General features: G+C 40.6%; 1 protein-coding gene across 2 annotated transcripts; it reads left to right on the plus strand.

The window, feature by feature from the left end:
• Nucleotides 1-1,879: 1,879 nt before the first annotated feature.
• On the plus strand, nucleotides 1,880-25,701 carry gatad2ab (GATA zinc finger domain containing 2Ab). Of its 2 annotated transcripts, none has more exons than XM_015043489.1 (11): nucleotides 1,880-2,072; nucleotides 15,768-16,076; nucleotides 20,856-20,979; nucleotides 21,196-21,327; nucleotides 22,824-22,895; nucleotides 23,003-23,119; nucleotides 23,252-23,434; nucleotides 23,528-23,768; nucleotides 23,859-24,247; nucleotides 24,353-24,566; nucleotides 25,404-25,701. In XM_015043489.1, exons 2-11 carry the CDS (start codon nucleotides 15,781-15,783, stop codon nucleotides 25,535-25,537), a joined length of 1,902 nt encoding a protein of 633 aa, XP_014898975.1. In that variant the 5' UTR covers nucleotides 1,880-2,072; nucleotides 15,768-15,780; the 3' UTR covers nucleotides 25,538-25,701. The 2 variants fall into 2 exon arrangements, with proteins under 2 accessions (XP_014898975.1, XP_014898976.1); XM_015043490.1 differs by having other exon boundaries at nucleotides 23,255-23,434.
• The last annotated feature ends 1,232 nt before the right edge of the window (nucleotides 25,702-26,933 follow it).

The raw sequence follows: 26,933 nt of genomic DNA on the forward strand, positions 1-26,933 counted from the left end.
CCACTTATCCTCCTTGGAGCTCCTCACAGATCACTCTCTCCCATGCGCCTTCACCACTCATCTCCTCTAGACTAGCAGCAGCAGCAATTAGCAAACACCTGGTGGAACTGCAAGTCTGCTGAGCTTCCCGTACGGACTACTTCTCAGTACAATTCTTCTAAGAATGGTTGTATACAGCGTAATGAGAAGCATCGTTGTGACTATGTGCTAAAGGCAAAGTGTCGGAAATAGGAGCTTCTTGAAGAGACGGTTGCCAAATTTCAAGGCGTCAAATTACGAAGTCAAATTTCTTTTGTCATGTTTGATATTTACAGCATTTTTATAATAACTGAAAGTGACACCATTTCTTCATTATTTTATAAAATAGCATGATCTGCGTGGAAAATGCCCAATTCCTTTTGCAAGTTTAAAAAAAAAAAAAAAACGGGTAATTTTTTTTAAATTGTATAATATTCTTGCATAGTGGCCAAGTGTCAAGGCCAATTGTCTTCAGCTCCTCAGTGACCAGTTTCCTGCCAGTTTGCCTGCGTCAACAAAACTGGCATAAATAGTCCAACTGCATCCTCATAATGTTACAAAGGGCTGCTTGTGATCCATCATTTGTTCTGTGCATGTTGAACAAGGACATGAACTAAAACATTTACCAACCCTTGAAGACTGACTTTGGACACCACGGCTCAAGCCAGTCAGTGACCATCAACTTTTTGAAGTCACATCTTCAGCTCACTTGGAGCCCTTACTGAGTAGAGGCTAAGAAAAGATCTACTACCAAGTACTCGTACCTGGAAAAAACAACTAGAGACAGGTCTGGTATGTTATAGTGGAAAAGTAGCTTTATTGGTCTAGAAGACAGTTCTGGAGAACATGGGACATAAAACATACAGCCCGAGCTTCAATAGAAAGCATATTCATGAGTTTGAATTACCAAGTCAAAGAGGACAGCTAGATATTCCTGAGAACGTGTGGCAACTTGAAAATTGCGATTCGCAGGTACTCTTTAAGCATAACTCTGACAATGAACAATTTCCCGTGAAGAAAAAAATCTGAAAACATTGGCCTTTACATGTGCATAGCTGGTAGACATGCCCCCAAAAGACTTACAGCTTTTATTGCAAAGTGCTGACTTGGAGGTGGGGGGGGGGGGGGGGGGGGAAAAAAAATGCATGAAATACTTTTTCAGTTCGTTGTAAAAACAACTGGAAACAATGTGACATGTTTTGTCCACTCGATTATTCCCTGCACTACTGTGCATTAAAATCATTAAAATAGACATTTCTATGATTTCAACATGACAAAATGTGAAAAGGTTGTGTGCTTTTCCAAAGAACTATATCTTGTAAAGGTGCAGTTCAAATGCATGCCTTTAGATGCCTTCAAGCAGAAATGAACACAAGACGGAAACTGATTCCTTATTGCATTATCTGGTTTATGTCACAGCAGAACAGGGACAAACTTTTTAAACTGTATATGGTTTGTGCAGCTTTCTTTCACGCAGACATTTCTAAATAAATGAATATATTCATTAAAAAACATGAACTTTATTGAATGAGCTCTTGCAAAGACAGTACATGATTCGAGTTAAAAATATATATTCTTTTATCTTTTATACAATGAAGAGGCGTAACATTAAATAGGCTACCTGTTGACCGGGACGAATTATCCTGTGTCAAAACTGTAAATAGATTATGGGACTCAATTAATTACTAACAGCGGAAGCTATTTTATTTATGCATAGAAGATGCACATTAAAAATGAACATGCGTGTAATATATCAAACTCCAAAGTCAAAGCATTCGCAAAAAATGTATTAGTCCTACTCCTCAGTCACTTCCGTGAAGTCGTTCCAGAACATATCTTTTTTCCTTCCATCGCAGCACTTATCATTTCCGAGGTGTGTATGAACGCAGCATGACGCCGCCTGTGGTGGCTCATTACATTATCTGGCAACCGGAGTGGCAGCGGACAGAAGAGAGGGGATCCCCGGGATTTTTTTACGCCAAAGCCAGCTAAATACTGACGCCAAACAAGTGAAAATCGCGGGGGAACTCGACCCGGCTCCTCCTATATACTCCGTAAGTTCGTGAAACTTTATTTCGTTGTCCTGTAATCTCATTCGAGATCATAATTTCCAATTAAAACGTGACGGTGACGGAAGTTTTTTTCTGTCGGTGTTAGCTCGGCTAACGCAAGTTAAGCTAGCTAGCATAGCTTGATCTCCGCTAACGTGCAAGGTAACAGTTTGTGTGTTGTTGGGCTCCACACACACACACACATTCACACACACACACACACCTACCGAGGAAGGACTGCCAGGAGCAAAGCCTCAAAAGTGGAGCAAAATAAAACAAACTTTTCCTATCAAACTTGTTTCGTCCTGCACCGGCATTAGTACATAATGAAAGTTAATTACTGCATTTGCTAATTTGAAGCCAAAAATGATTTAGCCAAAAATGACATTTCTCTGTGTAATTAACGCTCAATTATTCGTGAACACATCCAGGGACTGTTTGTGCAGACCAGAGAATTAGCGTTAGCAGGCTAACTTAGCTTGCATGTTAGCTCGTCTTGTACTACCCCGTCGCTCTCCGAAACGGGGTCGGTTTCATTGTCTCTTTCGTGTATCGCTATTTGGAGGTGTAGAAACACCCAGACTAAAGTGTATGATATGTATTATCACTTCTTAAAGGGGCACAAGCTCCTGGTTTACACCTGGTATCACAACTAACCGCCAAGGACCATTGTGGACTGGTAGCTGGATTTATGTAGCCTCTGGTTTTGTAGCCGGACATATGGACAGGTTGTTGTTGGGAAGCCAAGTTAACGTTAGCATCCGATAGCTTGTTGTTGTTGATGGGTTAGTTCAACACAGGCATCCGCTCTTCCGAGGCTTAAGTAGCGTCACTTAAGTTTTTAAACAGTATTACTATTGTTGTCAGCAGGCATTTATAAGTCTGCGGTTTCTCCTAATTGTAGATTTATTCTCTTGCGCTTCCAGAAACCATTGATCTCATAACTTTGTCAGATTAGCTCAAGCGTGAAGAGACTTTATGGAGGCGTAATGGTGGACGATTGTGCCTTGGCCGGTGTGTGTCTGTCTGTCCACGACAGCTTAGTAGCAATCACCCACGCTTTGGTAGGTGTTTTAGTGAGACATCTAAATTCTTACTTTTGTTTTACTAGAGAAGCAAGGTTTGTGTAGCATGATACAAATTCGAGACCTGATACCAAGTCGACATGGTCTTTTAGTTACTACACTGTTCAGTGCCTGTTGAGGTCAAAAATTTCGGAAGTATATCAGTAGAGACATGCTTCTTAATTTACGCCATTATTGTTATCCTATTATAGTGACTTTCTTAGTTGTGTTTTTTTTAGGTTGCTTTAAGCAGTCATCTTATTTCTACTTGGCTCCCGATCAAAGGTCCCTGCCTGTTCTTCAAGAGGTCATGTCAGTTTTGCAATTCTGACTTTCAGTTATGTTTTTTGTGAGATGAACAGCAGTCTGCTTATCACTTTTTCTTCTGAGCAAGTGTCCTCTATTTAGATCAGGCAGACAGTTGGCACCCTTGGCTGGTGAAAGAGGACATGTGTCGCTTTGCATTTTATGATGCGCCTTGGAGTTGCCTGAGGAGGGGTGCCTCTTATAAAAAAAGAAAGAGGGGGGGAGTAACTCCCCTGAGAGTGATGTAACTAGACAGGCATGACTTCTGACACTCTGTTATTCATCTTGATTAAAACTTTAACTTACAGATATGTTTTCTATAGTTGACTAATATATTATTTTCCGCATTTATTTCCATGGTTATTCACTCACTGTTGCCATTATCTGGCTTATAAGATGCCCGGAAAAAATATTAGCACCCCTTTGGACGTCTTTAATGTTACAATCATAATATTCAATATATTTTATGTGACTGTGAAGTGAAAGTAAGCAGATGCTTTAAATTTTTTTTTTAATGCTTTACAAAAAATGAAAAGTGTGTCAGGTATTTGTATTTCCCCTTTTATGCTGATTCCCCTAAATATAAAGGAATTGCCCTCACTCAATTGGGAAATGGTCAATCTGTGTTTAACCTTTGTATAAATACAAACTAAAAAGCAGAATGTTGGAACTCTTTGTGGCAAACATGTGGAAGAATGTTATCTGATCAGATGAGACCAGATTTAGACTCAATGGTGTACTTAAAAGAAGACTGTCTGCAGAAGAAAATTGAATTACAAATCACAATAAATGCATTATCCCCACTTTAAAGCATTGGGGTGGCAGCGTAATGTTGTGGGATGCTTTTCTTTAGCCAAACAAGGCAGCTGATGAAAGTTGGTGACAAGACAGACAGCGACTCTAAATGTAGAATCAGAGCTACAAGTGAACAAGAATTGGGTGATTATTGCCCCTTGAGATCTAAAGATATAAATAAAATGTCTTATTATTTTGACTCAACGACATATCTGTCACTATGGTAGAAGGCCAAACTATTGTCTGGACCTTTTTTTGAAGTGTATATTTGATAATAAACTACTAATATCACTTTTATGTCCTTGCTACAGTAAAGACTGTAACTCATTGATGAGATGCGTCCCACCATTTTGACAATCTGAATCGTTATCTTCATTTAACATGAATGACTATTGCAATTGTCATGCATTTGCATAGTGTCTCTTTATGTTTGCCGTTAGATTCAGCAATTCCTGTCTTTCTAATTTCCACTTAAAAATCTTAAAACCAGGCAATGAAAAATCTAAAGGGCCGGATGGTGACCAGGAACCGTAAAGTGGGCAAGTCTGGTTTAGACCTGGGCACTTTACGGCCCTGTCAAAGTACAGACCTAAATCTGACTAAGGTTTTGTGGCAAGACTTGTAGATTGATGTTCCCATCCAGTCTGAGTAAGCTTGAGGTTTTCTTTTTTTTTTTTTTTAAAGCAAATTGGAATGGACAAAAAGTTCTGCGTTTCCATGTGCAAAGCTGGCAAAGACATCTGCCAGAAGAACTTGGCAGCTGTAATCACCATGATGGGTGGATCTATGAATCATTGACTCAGGTGGATCGAATAGAGATGCTGGCTACACCTTTTAGTTGTAAAATATATTGGAAACATTGTATCATTTTCCTTCCACTTCAGAATTTTGTGGTACTTTGTTTTCATCCGTCACATTAAGAAAACACCTCGGGTGTGTGATCGTACGTAGCAAAAGTGTGAAAAACATTCAAGGAGTACGAATACTGGAAATGTTCTTATCTGAAATGTAATATAGATTTTAATCCTACTGTTATGTAATCTTAATTATGGCACGTGTGCCTTAGTCCTTATTCACTATAGCTCATATGAAAGCATATGTTCTTAAATGTGTAACTACTCTCCTTCCTCTTCCTCCTCCTCCTTCATCATGGTATTTTATCCTTCTTTAGACTACATGTCACAGTTTAGCTTAGGCAGTTTCAGATTATTTTAAAATGTCACTGATTTTAAAAAAACAAAAAAAAACAAAAAAACTAAGTTCTCTTTCAACAAGTGAAAAAAAACTACCATATTGTTGTCTTGGTGTCTTACCAAGCATGAACATGGGTATTTTTTTTGTTAATTTCTTTACTAATAATGAGTTATCGCTCCCGTTTTCTAGTGAGGGTGTTCACCTTTCATGGTTCCAAATATAGAAAATATTTCACATGTCACAATAAGTGTACTTGTATTAAACTTTTAGACTTTCCTGGCATTTTTTAGAGCACCAATTCTTTACTTTACCACCTCTGACATCTTGTTCTATTATATCACCCAAGCAGAACTTTGCTGATTTACAATGTTTTCATGCTATCTGAGAAACTCCCTTTCTGACAGTTCCTCCAGATACCAGACGACAGGAGTAGATGTATTGGACAGGAATAACCACCCAAAAGCCTGGGGCGGTTCTTTAAGCAGAAACCGGGAAGGTCTTTAAACCGTAACTGCCCTGACTATTACTTGTTTACCCTGTTGGGTTTTGTCAAGCATGTGTATTGACAATGTGACCAGCCTGTCCTTTGCCATCAGACACCTCATGTTTTGTTTTTTTAAAGGGATGGCAGCTTCAGGTCATGTGTCTTTATGTACTTATTTAGTAAATTATGATCTTAGGTAATGCATTTCTTGTACTGGCAGTGATGATTTACCTCACCGCCTTTACATTAGGTCTACGTGCAGTTAAATTTTTTTAATTGTCAAAGGTGTCAATTAAATAACATTAAATCCAACTAATTAAAAATGATTTTTTTTTGTTTCTGGAAAGGATAACTATTGTTTTTAATGACGCATAAGATGTGATTTTTATTTAAAAAAATTTTTATGTTAGTCCAACAGAAAGCTAGTAGTGAAACACTGTCTCCTGTCCCACATTAAATATGCATCATCTTGTCCTTTGTCACTTAACCAAAGTGGCTTGAAAGGGAATAGAAATGTTTTTTTTTCCTATGATTTCAAAGATCCTTGTGCAGGCAAACAAGCTATTTATGTTAAACTTTTTTATATATATATTTTTGGAGTTGTGTTTCATTTTTGGTGTAGCAGTTGCTTTGATTTTTGCATGTCAGCAGCTTCATTAAATGTGTTGTCTCAGCAATATGTTCATTTTTATATTGATGACAGTAGGGCGCCACAGAATCTTGAGGATATATTATCACAATATAAGTGTGTGCAAAATTCATATCAAAAAGGAGAATTTGGAGTAGCTTAATTGCAGGCTAATATATTCCAATTGTTGTGAAATTGCGAACTTGCTTTTTGCTAATTTAGTATTCATCCATGAGTAACAGTCTTAAACAGCAGATCAGTGGGTTTTGTCAGGACAATATTTACCACTAATAGCCTCATCACAAGATTTTCTACCTTGCAGCCTTAAATAGAAGTCATGCGTTGGTTTAGTTTTGTGAGCATTCAGCTTTTTTTTTTTTTTAGCACAACTGGTATTTCCTGAATTGACTAGTATTCTGTGTATTAGAAATTATTTCTGAATTTTGTTTGCATTTTTGTCCTGCAGCTGATTTCAACCTCTTGACCCCCTCGATCCTTGCATCATTTCTGTCTGGAGCAGTAACCATCTACCACATTGATTTGTTTACAAATTATAGATCATTTATTTAAAAAAAAAAAAAAGCACAATGTGAAAGCAAACCAACAAACACGAAAATAAGTTTGCCTTTGGTCCAGACTAGACAAGTGGACCAGAGGAATTTCCTACATCCACATAATGCTAGATTTCAATACTGGCTTTCAATCTAATGTTTTTTTATTAAGCAGGATATTCTATCCTTTTTATGTTTTGGTCGTTATTGAGTAAGTATTTCGTTATTGAGTATAACAAACAAATATCTGTTTAATCCCGCTATCTGCTCTGGTAGAGCCTGCAGGCAGCTGCTTCACAGATATGTGGATTGTAGTTGGATAACTAGCTTTGTAAAATGTTGCCCTAATAGCAGCTTGGGTTGCACTTTTGTTCTTTCCGCACCATCAGTGTCTGTTTTTTTTCCCATGACTGTCAGATTTTCCAAACAGAAAGTTTCTTCTTCTAGATAAACTGTAACTATTGGACATTTTATTTCTGCTAGATGACCAGAAGTGTGTAGCAGCAGACCGAGAAGGAGGAATATGCTGTCTTATGCTCTATAAAACCAATGAAAACTCTTGTTTCTCTGGTTCAGCATTTTCTTTGCCGGCTTATTATTAGGACTGTAAAAACCAGGCATCATTTGACAGAAAAGTGTGAGATTTTGAAACTGTAGCTTGTGAATACATTGGTACAGCTTCATATAGCAAACTTTAGTTTGGAGGTTTGTTGGGGACTTCCACCTGGGTTGACTATAGGGATGCACAACATTAGAAAATCTCAACTGAGATAATAATGTTAAATATTGCAATCATATCAGTTGTAATACATGCCTATTGTCGTCTTTCCTCTTTCTCGTGTGTGCTTCCTACACTCAGTGACCTTTTAGGCTTTTGGACAATGTCTCTGTGTCTGCAGTGAGCGTGTGTCCTGCAGACTAACTGATACATTAGCATCAAATATGCAAATTCACAAACTTGGAATGTATTAGCCTCAAGTTTTTGAACACCAAGCTGTTCTTTGCAATATGAATATTGCACACAGTGATATTGTGACATTGAGGTATTTGTGATTTTTTTTTTTTGTGCAACCCCAGTTATGACCCCAAGGAAGACTTAGAACTTGCTGGTCGGAGTAGCCATCTCTTTTGGCCTTGTATCCCCCAGAAAGAACTGGGGAATGTCAATGGGGAGATGGATGTCTGACCTTCCCTCCTGGACCCATCACCCCTCCAACTTGATCTCAGATCAGTGGATGATGGCGGAGGTTGGAGCTCTAGATTGGCTCTATTGGAGCCAATCTACAATGGAGTAGAGCCTGTTCTACATGCCAGGTGTTGGATGCTGGAGGGAAGCTTATTAGGCAGTCAAGAAAATCCAAAATAACTTGACGCAGCAACCAAAACAAAGCCTACATACACATATATAGGGACATATTTAGAAGCTAAATTCTGTTTCGTCTCTAGTACCACTTTCGTTTCCTCTCTTGGTCTGCTTCCACTTACCAAAACTGTTTACTTTTTTGAAAATCCACAGTTGTCAGTGTCATTGCAGTATATTCTCCTTATAAGTTACAATGATTATTAGTAGAAAGAGTTCATATCTAGTAAATGCTCAGTTTTTGTGTCTGATCAGTTTTTCTTATGAATTTTCTCTGAATGGCCTAAATCTCATCGTTACATCTTTACTCTTCTGGAAATTTTATTGTGATGGTCTAATCTTGACTGAGCCCATCTGATGGAGAGCCACTTGAAACTTATGACGCCTCGTCTAATCTCAGAAATATGCAGCAATTGCCACTAACATTGTGTGTAATTCCTTGTTCGTGTTTTCCATCTGGAGATGTCTTTTAATAAGGTTTTGTTCGACTCCCAGAGGTCCCCTTTTTTGCTCTGGTCACTTCCTGCTTAGATCCATTTCTAAGAAATGTAATCTGATAGCAGTCTGCGTGTGTCCTGGCCCTCCAGTTTCTATGAGGGTATGTGCTTCTGGTTTTACAGGATTACAGAGGGACCATTTGGAAGCAATTAGACTGAAATTTGAGATTAGCCCTTTCTTAGATTTTTGACAATGTTTAGCCGTTCTTTTATATTGTGGATTGTAAATACTTGTGGCTGAAAATGTATCTAGGGATTGTGCAATTATAGTGTAGAACGATACAGAGAGACGAGATGAGTAGTATTTTATGTGAGTTTTGTCACCTTTATACCGTTTAATTGGTGGTCAACAGACATGCAACGCTACTGCAGTTCTACGTGTGTCTACTGTAATCCAGATTAGACGTTAAGCGAGGAGGTTACATGAGGTGCGAGTGTGTCTGTGTGATGCAAACAAGCGAGCTCTTGTGGTTAAATGCGGCCGTATGTCTACCAGCAGTTTTATGCGATCATGTACAGAAGTCAGGGGTTTTTCATACTTCCTGGTCTTGTTGGTGTTTCTTTGTCGTCATGTTGCTGGGGGAGAATCCAGGTGGAGACATGCGCACACACAGATACACTCTGTGTAGCTCCGGCTCTCATTTACGCACACAGACACACACACACACACACACACACACACACACAAACACACACACACACACAAAGAGACAGTCTGGCAGATTCAGGGTTAAAGGCTTCCATTTTGTTAGGTAACACCCTAATGGTCTGATCTGTCAGTGGCGTTAAAATGGCAGGGGCTTAACCCTTGGCGTTCGGGACACAACCAGTAGGGGCACATGCACACACACGCCCACACACACACATGCATGCACACACACACGCACACTCTCTCGGAGACTTCTGGGCTGGCCAAGCCTAGAAGAGAACAAGCGAGCAAGGAGTGTGTGTGTGTGTCAGAGAAAGAGAGAGAGAGGAAAAGAGAGAGACAGGGAGGGGTAAGATGGAGAGTGAGCTTGTCAGTGAGAAAGAGAAGACAAGGAAGAGTTTTTTTTTTTCTTCACTTGGGTACAGTTAGATTATGGCTCAGCTAACCACATGCGCTCTGCGTTCTTCTCCCTCCCCCAGCCATGGCACCTCCTCAGCTGGGTCCCTGCCCCCATTCCTACCCTGGTGATCAAACCAGCACAAGTAGTCTGATCTTTTTTTTTGTTGTTGTTGTTATTATTAAGACTATATCTATAAAAAAAAATCCTGTTTTCTGATCACCTTATTGAGAGGATTGGACATTTAAAATGTTGAGCAGGCAGTACAGAAAAAAAAATCATTAGTTGTGATGATTTGTTAGCTGTCGCCTTAAGTTTAAAATCATCACACAGACGCATCATCCTGTTGGATAGCTGGTCAGTTTGAGGGATTAAATCAATATAATAAAGGCCAGTGCTGCTTAGCTACCCAAAAATGAGTTAGTGCTCTGTTGTCTTTTTATTGGGCTATAATAATTCATACTTGTGGCATCTCTATCGGACAACATAGTTGTTGCTTCTCCTTGTACTGAACCCTAAGGACGCAGCCGAGGAGCCTGTGTGTCTTTAAAATGGCTGTTAATGTGTTCACGGGCTGCGTCCAGTCCCCGTGGGGGGGTCGTTAAGGCGCTGGAGATGAGCGGCGAGCGGTCTACCTGAGGGGTTGAGCCGTTGCCATTGATCCATTCTCTGCGAAGCTGCTGGACACAAAAGGAGAGCGACTGAGGGTAAAACATGGAGTGTCAGCTCAGGTCACAGATTTCCATTTACTTTTAGGCAAGCATTTTTTTTTTTTTATCCTGTTATACTGTACTCAAGGATGTTGGAGATTTCATTTGGGCTGCGGGCTCCTTTCAGAGAACAATAAATGTCCTGTGTTTAAGCTTATATATGAATTTCTGCTCAGCTTAGATTTACAGAGTTTTTGTTACTTTGTCTCACCCTCGATTTGGGGCATTTTTTTTTATACTGCAGCTGTGTCTGGGGCCCCATGATTTCTGCGATGTGGAAAACGCGGACTGAATCGTTTGAATTTAATAAACAAACCGGAATCCACAGCAAAACACGGATGGTGGAGATTCCTATGCAGATGGAAGGAAAAATATGAACAAATGTCTTGATTATTATGGAAACGTGCACAACACTTCTTACGTGTGTGTTTTTTTTTTTTGCATGTAATAAGTATATTGATATTGAGTTCAACTCTAGAGCATTTTTAAAAGGGAGATTTTCTTTTATGTTACAAAAAAGATATTAGATTTTGCACATAATGTTTGAGTTCTTCAAAAAAATGAGGGGGAAACACTGAATATTATAAAACTAATGTTCTGTTGAACCATAGCAGTTTTTCATTTGGTATGAGATACTGAACCCTAGCTAAGGATGTGTTTTTTTTCCCCATCCATTGCATAATTATGTACTTTTTGGGTTAATTAATATAGTTAAAATGGAATTTAGAAAAAGTGGAATTTGGCATAAAATAAAACAGAATTTTGAGAATAAGGCCCATTTATAAGGCCGTCGCTGTCTATGGTAGCATGATAAACACATGTCCTCTTCCAGCCTTATTTGCCACAGTTCCACTTGTGTTTTGAACATTTAGCATTGCTTGCACTTTATAAATATTTTCTGACAGTCAACACGCATATGCCTTACTTTAGATCTATATTGCTCATAGAAATGTCCCATATTTACACAAAGAATAAGGTGGTCATTGATTGTTGTCTTTTACTAAATTTAAACACTCCTAACTATTTCATGTAAGATGGGATGCCTGAAAAATTGCTTCAGGCAAGGTTTCTTTTTCTTTGTTTTCATCTAAGACAGAAAACATCTGAATTATAAGTGGAGACCCTGGTTTAATAATGAATTGAGCTCACAAAGCTGTTTATGCTGTAAAATTCCCTGAAAATGTAATTGCTTGCAGACAGTTAAATGTGACCTTTAACCTGTGATTTCAACATCCTCTGACCGCTGATTAGTAGATTTTCTTTTTACTTTCAACATGCTGCTGGAACATTTGCTGTGGATTCACAAATACATAGGTCTCAATATATAGCTTGTTTCTTTTTTTTTTCATATAACATATGTTCTTTAAGTTTCTAGGCAGCTGAACAAAACTACTTACCCCTAAAAACATGATGACCCTCAACTATTTTGCAACTCTTATTGCCTTGTTGTTTTCCACCACCAGTTTCTTGGTGTTCTTCCTACTTTTAGGACTTTTGGTGGGGTCAGTCTTGTGAAAAATGATCAAGTTTCATTCAAAAAGGAAAAAAAAAAAAAAAAGGAAACTTAACTGTTTACACAAAGGGCGGGAGGGGGATGAGGGGCAAACTGGCGAGCATCTCATGAAAATAATGACATCCCTTCATTGGTAATATGCTCAGTCTGTAATGTAAGCAGACATCCACACACCAATTCCCTTCGGTTGCAAGTGTTTCAGACATAAACGGAAGACCATATGCCTGAAAAATCAGCCTCTCTTGGTTGCAGGTTTCAGCTTCCCCTCAACTCTTTTATAGACTTGACAGCCGACAAATCAAACCCCTTAGTGTGATTATAGGGTCAGTTGCTGTTTTTTTTTATGGCGCATAGAAGAGCTTGAGGTTGCCAAGACTATTGCTGCTTGGTTGCTTTAGAAGTTTGTAGTTGTAGTTCTTTGCCAGTTTGATGTTTGAGTTTGACTTTTTTATTTTTTCAACCAGAACAGAGCGAGCCTGACTAATGCCGTTAAAATCCTGATTGATGCACCACCATATATTTTGTGGTTAAGCTTTGACATGCAGATATTTAGTTTAGTCGATTCTGGTTTCTATTTAACAACAATAACACTGGGAGATACCAGAAAAACATTCAAAATATTTACCTTTTTTTTGTGCGCAAGAATTGTTTATTGCAACAACACTGTAAAGACGTGTTTCACTAATTTTGTAAAAGAGAAAATTATGTAGTTAACATCTATCATCTTAGCAATTGGCATAATTAGTTTGATTGACATTATTAATTGTCTGAAGTATATAACATCTTCCCTTTAAACTCTTGGGGTTTTCCTGGAAGGCACCAACATTTCCAAATGCAGACAGATTCAAAGTTTAGAATAATATAATGTAGCAACTTTTCCTCCTCCATTCAGTCCTCCTGTTATCGGCTCTGTCTCTCTCTGACGCCCCATATAAACCACAGCCATTAAAACATTTCAGTGATTGTGAAAGTGGCTAACTGTGAGTCTTTTTCACTTGGTAGCGGTATCCACACAGAAGAGGATTTATGGATCAAGGACCTGGTGGCGCTTTTTGCAGTGATGAGAAAAGGCTTTGAGTTTCCATCTGCTGTATGAAGTCACTCGGTTCTAATAACAGGCTTCAGGTATTGTACGCCTAACGTCTGAATGAGCCGCTGGTGTTTCTTCTCTGGACAATTTATGTGAATAAGTAAACCAGCAACGGCACACAAAGGCCTCATTGGTTTTCAAGTGCAATCATCTCACTTTGTAGCATACGCAAATGCTCCCTATCGGGACATCTAATACTTCAGGGCTTCACAGTCTGTCCCTTCCTTCCGGGACAAAGGTAGCCACATGTCTCAACTTGAAACTAGTGGCTGCAGTTTTTCTGGTCACGTGGCGATTCGAATGTCTAGCTTTGAGACTTGACTCTCTGCTTCTTAAATCTGCCATAGTTCACCACAATGTTGTGCAAACCGACTGTGAAGCCATTACTTAATTGTATCTTGGTTTAAGTTTGATTTCTGCAGTGCTGTGTGCAACACACTCCCACACACAAGCTGTCATCTCCGGTAGATAGATGCTCTTTGTATTCAGGCATGGTACAGCAGGGCACATCTGTCCTAGCTGTGTAACAGAGTTGGGTCCTTTCTAAGTACTGCAAACTTTTCATGTCAACAGGCCTGAATGTTTTCCTGAGTTAAGTTGGTTTTGTTTTGAATGTTTTTGGCCATTAAACAGCAGTGTGAGTCACTGCAACATTTAATATTAATGAGACGTAACTCAAAGGGCCCTATGATAACCTGTAGACTAGGTTTCTCTTTTCAGTAGACTGCCATGCTTTGCAGCCCAACACAAACATCCCAGACATTAGTTTACTGTTCTTATTATCAACACAATAATTGTTGATGAATTTTCAGATTTCCTTTTCCAACTCTCTGCTTCACATTAGTCTCTACAGATAAATATTCCTAAACGTAGATGAGATAATTTGGTACGAGGGCTCGGTTTCAAGTTGCAGCTGTGATTTGGAATACGTTTTGTCCCGTGTTCTCCTTGAAATTCTTGCCACTTTGTTTCTGGGTTGGTTCGGCCTCTGTGCTCCCTCCATCTTAGACCAGTTAGAACTGGTTTTTCAAGGAAGTGATTTCCCTCTCATAAATTGCTCATAATGTGTTCAGGAGTTGTATCCACTTATCAGTGCGCAGAATGTTTCCAAATAACACACATTTTATGTGAAACATCATGAATTAATAAAGTGAAGTTGTGAGTTCCTGCTTCATCTCTAATGCGTGACTATTTGTTCGCTTCGTGTGAAGGTTTCACTAATGATGATCACTTTCTGCTTTGTATTCTGAAATCTTTGCGGCTCTCTTGCTTTTGCTGTTGCTGTACTCTGGAAGAATTGGGCCAGCTTTTAATTTAAGTTGGTTTGTTTTCTGGCACTTTTCAGTTTTTTTTAAATGGAGTTTTGGTCAGGGTCATTCCAGAAGCTCATTGTTGTGTGTGTTTGAGAACATTTTGTTGCAACACCTTTATGGTTTCAACTACTGATTTTATAGGGACTTGACCAATTTGGATTCAGTGTATTGGCAACAAAGGATACGCTAAGCATGATGCTTTTACCAAAATACTTAATAGTTAGTCTTTGAATAGAAAAACTCACCAAGAATCTTCTAAACCTAATACTAATATCAACCATCTGACCCAGACTGTCACGACCAGACTACAGAATATGAGACTGTTCAATGTATGTAAACCTTTTCTGGCGTTGCACCTGTTTAGGATGGTAGTTGTTGGAAATTTTAAGTGAACTCTATAGATCTAATAAATTTATAAGACTTGATTGTTTTTTTAAGAGAAATGAAGTAAAACTGCAAATATTGCATCCTTGGCATATTTTAATGAGTTTTTCTTCCCACAGTAGAATTTAGTAAATCAAGACAGCTTCTGTTATAATAATCACTTATTTATTAAGTGAAGAAAATCTTGATTCAATCAAATCCTGTGTATTTTTCTCTCTCTCTTCCCCCCCCCCCAATTGTACTGGATCTAAATTAATGTACTGTAATGTGTTTGACTTTTGCAAACTGTCATTGAAGTACTGAGTGCTACCAAGCCACCCCTGTATGTGACACTTTGTTTCAAACTGCAGATTAGCTGATTTGGTTTAGCATCTTTAATCACCTTCAGGACTCTTTGTTGTCTCTGTTTAAGACACTCAGGTCAGTGTCACTGCTAAGTAGAGGCCTGGCACTGCTGGCTTTATCTAATTGACTCACTTTCAGATACTTTTTCACTTCAGTGAAATGTACACTGAGCCAGATTTGACCTCACTTGGCTTATAAGACTGCTTCTGTTGTGCTGAAGCATTTTGTTATATTGATGATGTTTGCCAAATGAGAAATGCTCGCCCTCAGTCCTGATTTCAAGTCAACAATCTCTTCACCGTTTTCTTTCTTTCTTTTTTTTTTTTTTTTATTTATCCTACCTTTTTTTTTTGCTTGTTTGTGTTTTATGAATACATAAACAGAGTGCTGCAACTGTTTGTTCCTTCTGTATCTCCAGGGTGAGAGCAGCCATGTCAGAAGAGGCGGTGCGTCAAACGCGCAGCCAGAAGCGAGCTCTGGAGAGGGACCATGCAGCTCTTGGCGGTTCCCCGGGGGACATGGACGGCAAGCGGGTAAAGCTGGAGAGAGGTGATGCAGCTGGGGCCCCGCTGGCCCTGGTGGGACCTGCAGCTGAGGGCATGAAGCTGAAGAGTGAGCAGGCTGCTAAGGTCGCAGCCAGCATCCTGAAGACTGGGGAGGTGAAGGCCACCATCAAGTTGGAGGTGCAGACCGGAGACGAACCTGTGGATATGAGCACATCCAAAAGGTGAGACAAGGAAAATAGTCTGTTGGGTTTTGGTTTTATCGTGGGTGTTCCACTGTCATGTAAACAGAACATACTGTACTTTACATGATTGTATTAATGTTGGACATGAGCTGGCATTACATTTTTGCTGCACAGCCTTTAGTGCAAGTTCAAAGGTTTCAATGTTTTGACACAAAACTACAAAACAGAAATAAACGACACAAATCAATTTTAGGAGAAAAACAACAATTACACCTGCTGCAAAAAAAAAAAAAAAAATCCAACATATTGATAATTACAGGTAATGGGTTCCATAACGTTTTTTATTTATTTATTCATTTATTTATATGGAAATTTATAAAATGTATAAATTTTCTCAATTTATATGGAAAAGGGAAAATGCATTAATTTAGTGTTTCTTTTCAAGGTCAGAATATTATAGCTTGTAGGTGTTTATAAAAGTAGATCTGAGATAGCTGAGAATAATTGGGTAATTAGCAAGGTTATGGACACGATGGAGGATCTGTTTTTCTCGGCTGACCTGGGAACAACTTGGGATTCCCCTGGAGGAGCCGGGCCTTTCTGCTTAGGCTGCTGCCTATGCAGCCCGACTCTGGATAAGTGGAAGATGATGGATGGATAGTGGAGCTATCTGCTTGGATAAATCCTGCGTTAGGCTAACAGACACTTTCCCCAAAGCTTGCTAGCTGGAGTTATCGAATGGGTTAAGAGAGTGATAGGTGGTGCCTTCATTTTTTTTTTCAAACCATTTAATCGGATGTCGGAGAAAATGACAGAATAATTGGGAATTTCTGGACTGTATAAAACGCATAGTATGGTGTATACATATAATCCTGTCCTTCCTCCACTTACTGCAGCACACTGCCAATCAGCTGGCTGAAGGGAGACTACAAAACTTTTCTCATACAACAACTTCATGGTGAGGAAAGGAGTGCAATCTATCGCTCTATTAAACAATAGCATTTTAAAACTATAGTTGATCTGTTGAATAAAAGCAGTTTATATCATGTTATAAACAATTATATTTCAACCTATGAGAACCCATACCAGGCCTAGTTGAAGGTAAGGGGTAAAGTGTAGTACCCTTTATTTTTTCCAGCCAGCTGATCGGCAGTGCACATCAACATGAGAGGTTGGTGGGGGGCCTTGCAGCTTATTTGAGCCCTGCACATCCAGGCACAACACTGGTCACTCTGGTGCTTTCTCTGGTATCTTGTGAAGCGCAGTAGGAGCCAGTGAAAGTTTTTAAACTGCAAAAGCTTAGAACCTTGGCTTACAAGAAATGCAATAAATTAAAAATACATAACTTTGGCATACTCGTATATCAGAAACCAGTCCATGTCGAGACTCTTTTAGAGAGCGATCAACACTTGAAGCCATCTAATGCATTGAACATTGACCAGTAGCAGTCTATTCCTAATCTCTGGGCCTTGATATTACATTGTAAGCCAATTATCTCCACAACCCTTTACCAGCATTTGCAAGAAACACTACAATCACTCTTGCGTCATATTTGTCGCCAACTCTGAGCTTCAAGGGCTACCTTGCTGATACAGTTGTAGATTGGTAGGCTGAATCAACGTTTTGAATTCTACGACACCTGAGGTAATATTGTATGTATTTTTATGTTTTTCCCTGTTATAAAGGGCAAGGCCCTATGTATGCTACTGTAGGCCCTGGATTGTATGCAGGCACGCACAGCGGGGTGTTTTGCATAGAGCTGCGTCTTTTGGAGTTTCAGGTTTCTCACTGAAATTGCAGTAGAGCGAGTGGTCTGACAGGAGTCATACAGGAAGTCGGTGTGTGGTTGCCAGCAGCCTGCCCCCATTCTGAAAACTTTTGAGGCTCCTAAAGGCCCAGGCTCCATTTTCTCCCACAGCAGCACCTGAACTCTGCCTCGCACTTCTCACAAAATGAAGGCTATGTGTCACAAACTGGTTCCAACTGGCCGTTGCCATGGTTTCCACGTTGGAAGGAGCAGTTGGAGGAAGGAGGGGCCAGCAGGAGTGGTGGGTGTGTCACATGACCACACAGAGAAATGCCTGATGTCATGTGATGTGTATTTGGTAGAGAGATAAATACACACACACACACACACACACACAGTGATATGATAACAGTTTAAGTGGAACAGAGGGGTGATTGAATAGTAAGTGTGTTTGGCTTTGCTGCGTTACCGCATAATTACAGACGAGTGTCACCTTTGGCCCCAGCTTTTAGCCTCTTTCAGTGTTTATGTGCTTCCTTTCTGCAAAGTGATTATTTTGATGGTTTATATGGTGGCTTTTGTCATTGAAGCTCAGCTTTGTGGAAAGTATGAACGGACAGAGTTCAGTCCAGCTTCAAACCGTGTCAGACAGTCGTACAGTAACTGAACTGAGGCTTTCTATTATATACTAGACGTCTGCTTTACAGTGTTTTGTCAATATTTCAACCAACCTGCGCCGAGCTGTTTCATTCCCTTAAATCGGCTCCCGGGCTGGTTTGCGTTGCACTCTGAATGTGAAGATCCAGCTACACCTCAAAATGACTGAATCAGCAAAATCCTACCATGGGAGGGGGGTCAGCGTACAGCTAAAATCTGGGGAAGCCGAGGCATGCAGAGACACTGGACCTTACATAACCAAGCTGCCATGTGTTGTGACGCTTGTGTAAGCTGTTCTCAATACATGGTAGCAACCTTCATCAGCTAGGCCGCGTCATGTCGGTAATGAGGCCACATCGGTCAACGCAGAGGCTTCGCCTTGAAGGTTTTGTGGCACGTTAGGAAGCACTCAAATCCTCAGCAATGGTGCTTACTGTGTTCCTCTGACTGCTGTTTTTATTTTATGGGCAGAATGTAAACGAAGCTGCTCCTCTCGGGGTTTGTTTGTGCTCAAAGGTGTAATATGTCTTTGAAAAGCAGAACTTCATGAAGATCAGTTTTTCTTTTCACATTTAAGTTAAACACAGAAGGAAAGTACTCCATTACCAACACTAGAGAGGCCTTACTGGCCTTAGATTGACGTCTCTTGAGGGAAGCCGTTGAGAGGGCAGCAGAGACGCGACTCCGGGGTGAGCAAAAGAAAGAGGGGGGAAAAAAAAAACCCCAGAAGAACTGACTCAGTGAGTTGGAGTATAAAAGATGAACAAGTAAGGTTGGGGGAGGGGTGCGTGAAGTGGTGACTGAGTGAGAGTGAGTGTACACAATAGGTTGGCTCCTGGCCATGTATTCCCCTCCCCCCCCCCCACCGCTCACTGTCACCCTCTCCAGCGTCTCGGGCCGACCTCTGCTCCGCTCCGCTTGTGACTCTGGCGTCGGCAGCTGGGAGGGAGGGGAGAGCCGAGGCCCAGGCTTCGCCGGCGCGGTTAGGCCACGGGCCTTGCCATAGAGGTAGAGCAGGAGCGGGGTGAGGCCCTGTGTGGGCGACAAAACGGGTCTTGCCTCAAACCCTGGAACCTCTTGCTTGGCAGGGACTGAACTTCCACACAACTTGATGGAGAATAATTGCACACCATGATGCAGACGTCGGAGTCCGATGTCACAGACGCTAGCATACCCAAAGCTATTTTGCATAACTCGGCCTATCTACAGTGGTCAGCAGTTGTTCATGTTCTGTAACATTACTGTGACACCCCCTCCCTCCTCCTTTCCACCCACCTCTCCGCTACTGCCACTTGTCCCCCCACCCGCCCCCTCCCTTCGATTGCGAACATAACATGCCGTAAGTCACCTTTGTTTTGCTTAGTCGCCAGGAAAAGCCATTATGCACTTCACAAAGGTCTCCAGCTTTCACTTCAGTTCCAGTTCTACACTATAGTTCATTAGATTGCTGCTTTCTGAGTCCCTCTGTTCCCAGAAGGGAGAGCACAGCTGGTCTGCTGATGCTACCTTACGCTGGATATAATCGGTGGTTGTATTCCTCCTCTGCCGCCATTACCCCATTATTGATCTCTTGGTACATGTCTTCTTGTGTGTTCCTGCACACATTTGCGCCGCAGCAAGGCTCGCAGGATAACAATTCAATAACGCCATCTACTGGATTCAAGACAAAGCTACAAGTTTATAATGGACAAGTTTGTTCAAACGAGAGAAAATTAATCAAATGCCACTTGTTCATAGGTCTGTCACAGTAACAAATTTTGCTGGAACAGGAAGATATTTTAAATATCCAAAATAAAACACAACAACCAAAGACAGTAAATAAAATGGAAATCGAAACCACAAAACAATAAATAAAATGGATTATAAAGCCTCTGCAAACAAAACTGCCCTTCACAAAATATTAATTATCAGAATGGAAATTAAGCATTTTTAACTTTGACATGCGATTAAATGACTTACTGCGTATTGCGACGGGCATTGTACATCTTTTGTTGCATAACTGCGACTAAGTTATGTTTGATAAAGCGATGATGCTCCACGGATTGGGTGTGAACTTGCAAAACAACTTTGAAACCAGTTTAGACGGTCTTTACACCAGCTTTGAAATTACTAAGAATCCTCCAATTAATCATTCAAGTCAGACGCCAAAGCAGCTGCGGTTGATTCTCTCGCTTCATCCAAGTATATCCTTAAACAAAACAACACATCATACATAGGACACTAGAATTTCTATGCATGATGCAAGGTATTATTGGAAAGCACAACTTCAACGCTTGGCAACAATGCTGCACTTTCAGGAAAACTAATTAAACTTAAACCCAGCTGCAATTGGTCTTTTGTTTATGAATGTGTAATAAAATGTAATGATTATTTGTTTAATAACAAGCATGTATTATCCTTGTTTCTTCCTTCAGTGACATTAAGAAAGAACAACAGCCGCCTTCTCCAGATGATGTGATTGTGTTATCAGACAACGAGCCGTCCAGTCCCGTCATGAACGGCCACTGCTTCACGAAGACGGACACAGATAAGCTCATGGTAGGAAAACAGAACTTTAAAATGTAATGGTAGTTTTGCCGTATTTACTGTCTTAAAAAGGCGTTTGCAGCCACTAAAAAGACTGATAGACTATCGTCTGGTATGTTATTTATTATCTTGAACTGATATAAAAGCTGGGCGTCACTACACCCAGAAAATAACTTGGTATCAACGTATTTCTTTTTTTTTTTTTTTTTTTTTTTGTCATATGTGCAGAAGAGCTCACCTGAGGAAAGGGAACGTATCATAAAACAGCTCAAGGAGGAACTGAGGCTCCAAGAAGCCAAACTGGTTCTCCTGAAGAAACTACGACAAAGCCAGATCCAGAAGGAAAGCACTGTACAGAAGGTAAGCAGCAAAGAGAGCAAAGTTCGCAACATTAAGGCTTTCACCATGTTGTGCCATTCTGAATAAGGGTTTTAGCTCAACGCAGAACACATAGTTCTTGTTCTAATCCTTTACTGACTCTTAATGGAATGAAAAATAGAGATTTCCTGATCAGGATTTTTTTTAATCCCCAGTACAGCTCCAAATAATTTGAGACAGGGCATTTTGTGATTTGACTTTGCAGCAACAGTCAAATCACAGTAGTATTGCAATTGCGTTCAGTTGATGAAACTCATTTTTGTTTGGCCATTTCGACACTTTGGACTCGACTTTATTGGTTTGGCAGCAAAGTATAATTTTGTTCTAATAGAAGTCTCTGATAAACAGGCTTTTGTTTCTCTAGATGTATCTGAGTCAGCACAATTGTAGTCTTCAGTAAAATTCAGTTTTACTTCCTTTGAATTTTTCATGCAAAGCACTTCTGTGAAGTTGTTCATGCTAGCATGTTTCCTCTTTATTTATTTTTTTATGTGCAGTCAAAACTTGCAGAAAGTTTTCGTCCGATTCTCAGATGTAGTGCTTTGTTTGTAATGTCATACAAGCAAAGCGCTACATCTGGACGTGAGCCCTCTTTCTCTGTGAACGTTCTGAGTGGCGAAAAATTAAAGGTTTGTTAAAATGGAAATAAGCAATTTTCCCAAAGGGCCCCATAAACATCTGTAATCCACCCAGAGTCTCCCAACTATTGGCCTAACACTGTATATATTTTATAATAAAAGATACATTTCTGTTTGTTTTAGAATTTAAATTTAATTTGTAATTTCTAAGAGGAGTTTTAAACTTTTTCTGCAAGCGGGACGCCGTAGTGTTATAGTTCAAGGTCATTTACTCACTTCAGGCTGTGTCCTGTTTGAACTTCCTGTGTGAATCTATCTTGGTTATTGTTATTATTCTTCAGCCTTGAGGCATATCTCTATTTATCAGTGCAGACGCTTCCTATAAACGTGCCCTGCCCGGAGCGCTGTGCTTATTTTCAAAATCAGGAAACTTAAGATGTTGTTTACAAAAGAAAATGCTTCCCTCACCCCCAACCCAACAGCAGCACATTTGATTCGCATGCAGATTTCACATGTCTGCGTTTGATGAGCTAGTGGGCCACCAAATGGACGTGTCTGGATTAGATTAATTAAATATCGTCTTTATTTTTAATTCAAATTAGCTGCACAAATGACAGTCGCATGTCTTTATGGAAAGTGGCAGATAAGATCATTCACCACACCAGATATATGGAGTTGAGTTTATTCAGAAATACTGATCATTTAAATGAAAGCCCAGATTGGGATTCCTAACTATACTCAGGATATGTTTTATGTGAATAAAATTGATCAATTTGAACCCACTTTCGAAGTCATGATATTTTTTTATATTATAAAGTTGCTACCTTATAGAAACCAAGTTATGGTGTTTATTTTGCCAGGGTTGTTCAACTTCTTAAACCACACTCTGTCTGTGTTCAGGCGAGCGGCTCAGTGGCCACTCCTCCTCCTCTAGTGCGAGGCAGCATGACGTCCAGTAAAGGACCCCTTCAGGTATCGCCTCACCTCGAGTACTCATTCTAAAACTTGTGTATTTTCTCCTTTTACCTGAGGGTTTTCATCACTATTATTTGTAAACATCATCATTATTGTGTTTGCAGGTGACGGGTCGTAGCTCAGGCACGGTGATCCCCCCACCCTTAGTGCGGGGCGGACAGCACGTCCCGTCCAAACACAACTCTCAGATTGTGATGCCACCCTTGGTCAGAGGAGCCCAGGTTGTTGTCCACTGACTGATTGTCCTCTTTAAACTTTATGCAGTGAATGTCTTTAATGTGTTTATTTTTCTTGTTTTATACTGTTGACCGCTCTCTATAATTGCTGCATCTGTGCACCACCCCCACCCCCAGCAGCCTATTGCAGTGACCCCTCAGCAGATCGCTAGCCTGCGGCAGCACCAGCAGCACAGCGGTTCAGGTCCGCCCCCACTGTTACTGGCCCCCAGGGCTTCTGTCCCCAATGTCCAGATCCAGGGCCAGAGGATCATTCAGCAGGGACTCATTCGAGTGGCTAACGTGGCCAACAACGTCATGGTCAGCATCCCTCGCGTTAAAACCGCACCTGTGGTGATTTCTGCACCTCCTCTCAGTTTGTGTGAAATTTAGATTTTGTCTTTGTGTTTTTAGGGCTCCTCCGGTCTTAAGGGCTCGTCTCCCAGCTCCAGTGTCAACGATTCTCCGGCTAGCAGGCAGGCAGCCGCTAAGCTAGCTCTAAGGAAGCAGCTGGAGAAGACTCTGCTGGAGATTCCTCCACCCAAACCTCCTGCTCCCGAGTTCAACTTCCTGCCATCTGCGGCTAATAATGAGTTCATCTACTTGTTGGGGTTAGAGGAGGTGGTTCAAAAGCTACTCGAGATGCACGGCCGGGGTGGGTAATGGTCTCTGTGGTTACGACGACGACAACTGATTGTAAAGCAGTTAAATAATCAATACTGTCTGAATATTATTCCATATCTAGGTAATCTGGGTCCTGCTGCTTCCATGGCCAGCTCCAATCCCAAAGACCCGTACACCTGCGCCCAGTGCAAGACGGACTTCACCTCCCGCTGGAGGAAGGAGAAGGCCGGCACCATCCTCTGCGACCAATGCATGTCGTCCAATCAGAAGAAGGCCCTGAAGGCCGAGCACACAAACCGTCTGAAGGCAGCCTTTGTGAAGGCGCTCCAGCAGGAGCAGGAGATCGAGCAGCGTATCCTCCAGCAGACGGCCTCCTCATCCTCCTCCAAAACCACCTCGTCCTCCTCTCCCTCGCTGTCCAAGAGCGAGGTGCTGATATCCCCGCAGTACAAGCAGATCAGGTCTGACTTGCAGCACCGATCAGTGTCTGCACACCACTCCATTAAGCAGGTCGGCACTCCATTTACTTGCGCAGCAGTCTCTTATTTGCTCCTGCATTATGTTTGTTGACGTCCACCTTGCTCAGCATTTCACCCGCGTTGTGTCTCTGTGCAGAGTCATTTGGCGCACAGCATCCAGTCTCGTGGCGTGGCGCATTCCTTTACCTCCTCCCAGCTGCAGAACGCGGTGACGGCGGCCGCGCTGGGCAGCAGAGCAGGGAAACACGCTGCCGCTCTCTCACTGCAGCAGGGAGCAAAGGTCAGCGCCAGCAGCAGCGGTAACCAGGGCAACATGGGAGCCTGGAGGAAGCAGGGCAGTGGGAACGCAGGTACGCAAATGTGACAAAGCAATGCAGAAAATGCACGCCACATTTTCTTACTTTGGGATTCTGTGTAGCGTGATATACACAGTGCTTTTTACATTTTATTAGAATGTTTCTACAAACGTCAATGTGTTGAGATTTTGTGCAATATGCAATAGTTAATGACTGTGGAAAGGAAGGGAAATGATTTATGGTTTTCAAAATGTGCATATCAAAGAGTTTGGCAAGCCTCTTAATTCAGGTCTTTTTAGGTGTCTCCACACCAGATCTGCACATCTACAGGGAGAAGTCCTTTTGTTTGTTTGTTTTTCTTTCCTATTCTTAGTTTCAAAACGGCTCCAGCTCAGCTATGTTAGGCTGCATCTGGAAACAATATGTTCAAGTCTCACCAATTATTTTTTTATAGGAAGTGTGGGTTGTGACTAGGTCTTTAACATAAAATCCCAATAAAAAAAGATTAAAGTCGTGGTTACATGCATGTGCAAGGCACAGAGTTCTAATGCTCCTTTTGCTCGTAGGCTTTAAAAGTTAAATGAATAATTTTTTTCCCCCTTAGACTCTTTAATCTTTGATTCATGGCCATATTCAATGAATAAGAATATGCATTCTAATGAGACCTGTTTGCCAGATTAAATGAACTTTTTGAAATAAAACCTTTTCACAGTCCACATTTCTGTCTTTACAGTTTAGTTTTTTATTGGTAACAGAAAAAAAAAGGCTGTGTTTAATTAATCTATATAATGTTTCACTGAGCGAATTAACAACAAAAAGAAACCAACTAATTTTAATAATGTACCAACATGTATGACTATGCTTTGACATTTTTGTCGCGTGTCCTTCCAGGAGTGACGATGGCCTACGTCAATCCCAGCTTGTCTGCTCATAAGACCTCCTCTGCAGTGGAACGTCAGCGGGAATATCTGCTGGACATGATTCCTTCCCGCTCCATCTCCCAAGCAGCAAACACATGGAAATAATGCAACTTCCTCCTGACGCCACAGCTTTTAGCCCTCCTAATATCAATAACAGCCATGCTCATTATCATTCTGTTTTCTATAAACTCTGGCTCGGACGGCCAGGACAAGAACTTTTTTTTTTTTTTTTTTTTTTCTCGTCGATCAGAGGGTGTATTCAAACCTTTTCTCGACGCCTTCTTATGCTACCTTGTTCCTTTTCTGAATCATTTCCTTCGTGGAGTTGTGCTGCAGCAGCTTCGGGGATGCAAGGAACATGTCACAAACATTTTCGAGGACTCGGTGGGAGGCAGGGGGCGCTTCGGCTCTTCCAACTGTTTACTGCTCGAACCGGGAAGAAAGTGGCAAAAGGAAAACAAACAAACAAACAAACAAACAAACAAAAAAAATCAAAATAAAAACAACGCTGAGCGTTATGGACCACGCAGGGATTAGGGATGATCACCAATATACACACGATTTGTCCTGCATCCTGCCCCCCTCCAGCCTGAGCCACTCAGGCCCACACGCCGGCCTAACCGAACTCTCCTACGGACCTCGTCACAGAGATCGTTGAGCTTCGAGGACCATTCGTAAAATATTAACTGCTTTAGCTTTGCAACAATGACATAAAAAAACAAAACAAAACAAAACAAAACAAAAAAAAAAACACCAGACTGACAAGGAAAGAAAAAAAAAAAAAGATCTATCTGCACACAGACTGCCTCTTCTCATCAACCTTCAGCGTGTAAATTAGAGAAGTTGCTGTGTCTGTTGGACTATTTTGTATGGCTGAATGTTAGGATTTTGTCTTCTCTTCTGTAAGTCCTATGCTGTGTTTGGAATATTGTGCTCCCTGACACTTTGGAAGTGGCCTCTTGTTGAGGTCTGAATATTAAAAAAAAAAAAAAAGGCTAATGTTACTGTTGAGGTGGTTTTACATCTGCTGGTTTCCATTATTGTGGCCTAGTTTTAAATACTTTTTTTTTTTTTTGCTAAGATGATGAAGAATAAAGATTAAGGGTTTCATTGACTCATGTTAAAGAAAAAAAAAAGCTTAAAAAAAGAAAACACGGAGCATATTTGGAGGACTATTCTTATTGAATATTGTAAAATAAACCTTCCAAAGAACTAGTGGAGCCCAAATGGAATCCCTTCTGCTAGAAGGTTTCTAGTTTATTTGAACCCTCTCTGGATATGAACATGAATTCATGCTAAACGGAGTGGGTGTAAGGAATGTCAAGGTTTTGACATTTTAATTTTGCTTTTTAGTCATAGGTTGTGGTGCATTACTTTTTGTTTTGTTTTGTTTTGTTCCTTCTACAGACAAAACTGTCTGAATTTATTTATAGGGTTAGTAAAGACTTGCATATGCCCTACGTTTTGAAAGGATATTGGTTTAAAATGTGTTTTGTTTTGT

The sequence above is a fragment of the Poecilia latipinna genome, unplaced genomic scaffold (assembly GCF_001443285.1).
Source record: "Poecilia latipinna isolate Pla-1442-1.1 unplaced genomic scaffold, P_latipinna-1.0 Scaffold636, whole genome shotgun sequence".
Classification (NCBI taxonomy): Eukaryota; Metazoa; Chordata; class Actinopteri; order Cyprinodontiformes; family Poeciliidae; genus Poecilia; species Poecilia latipinna.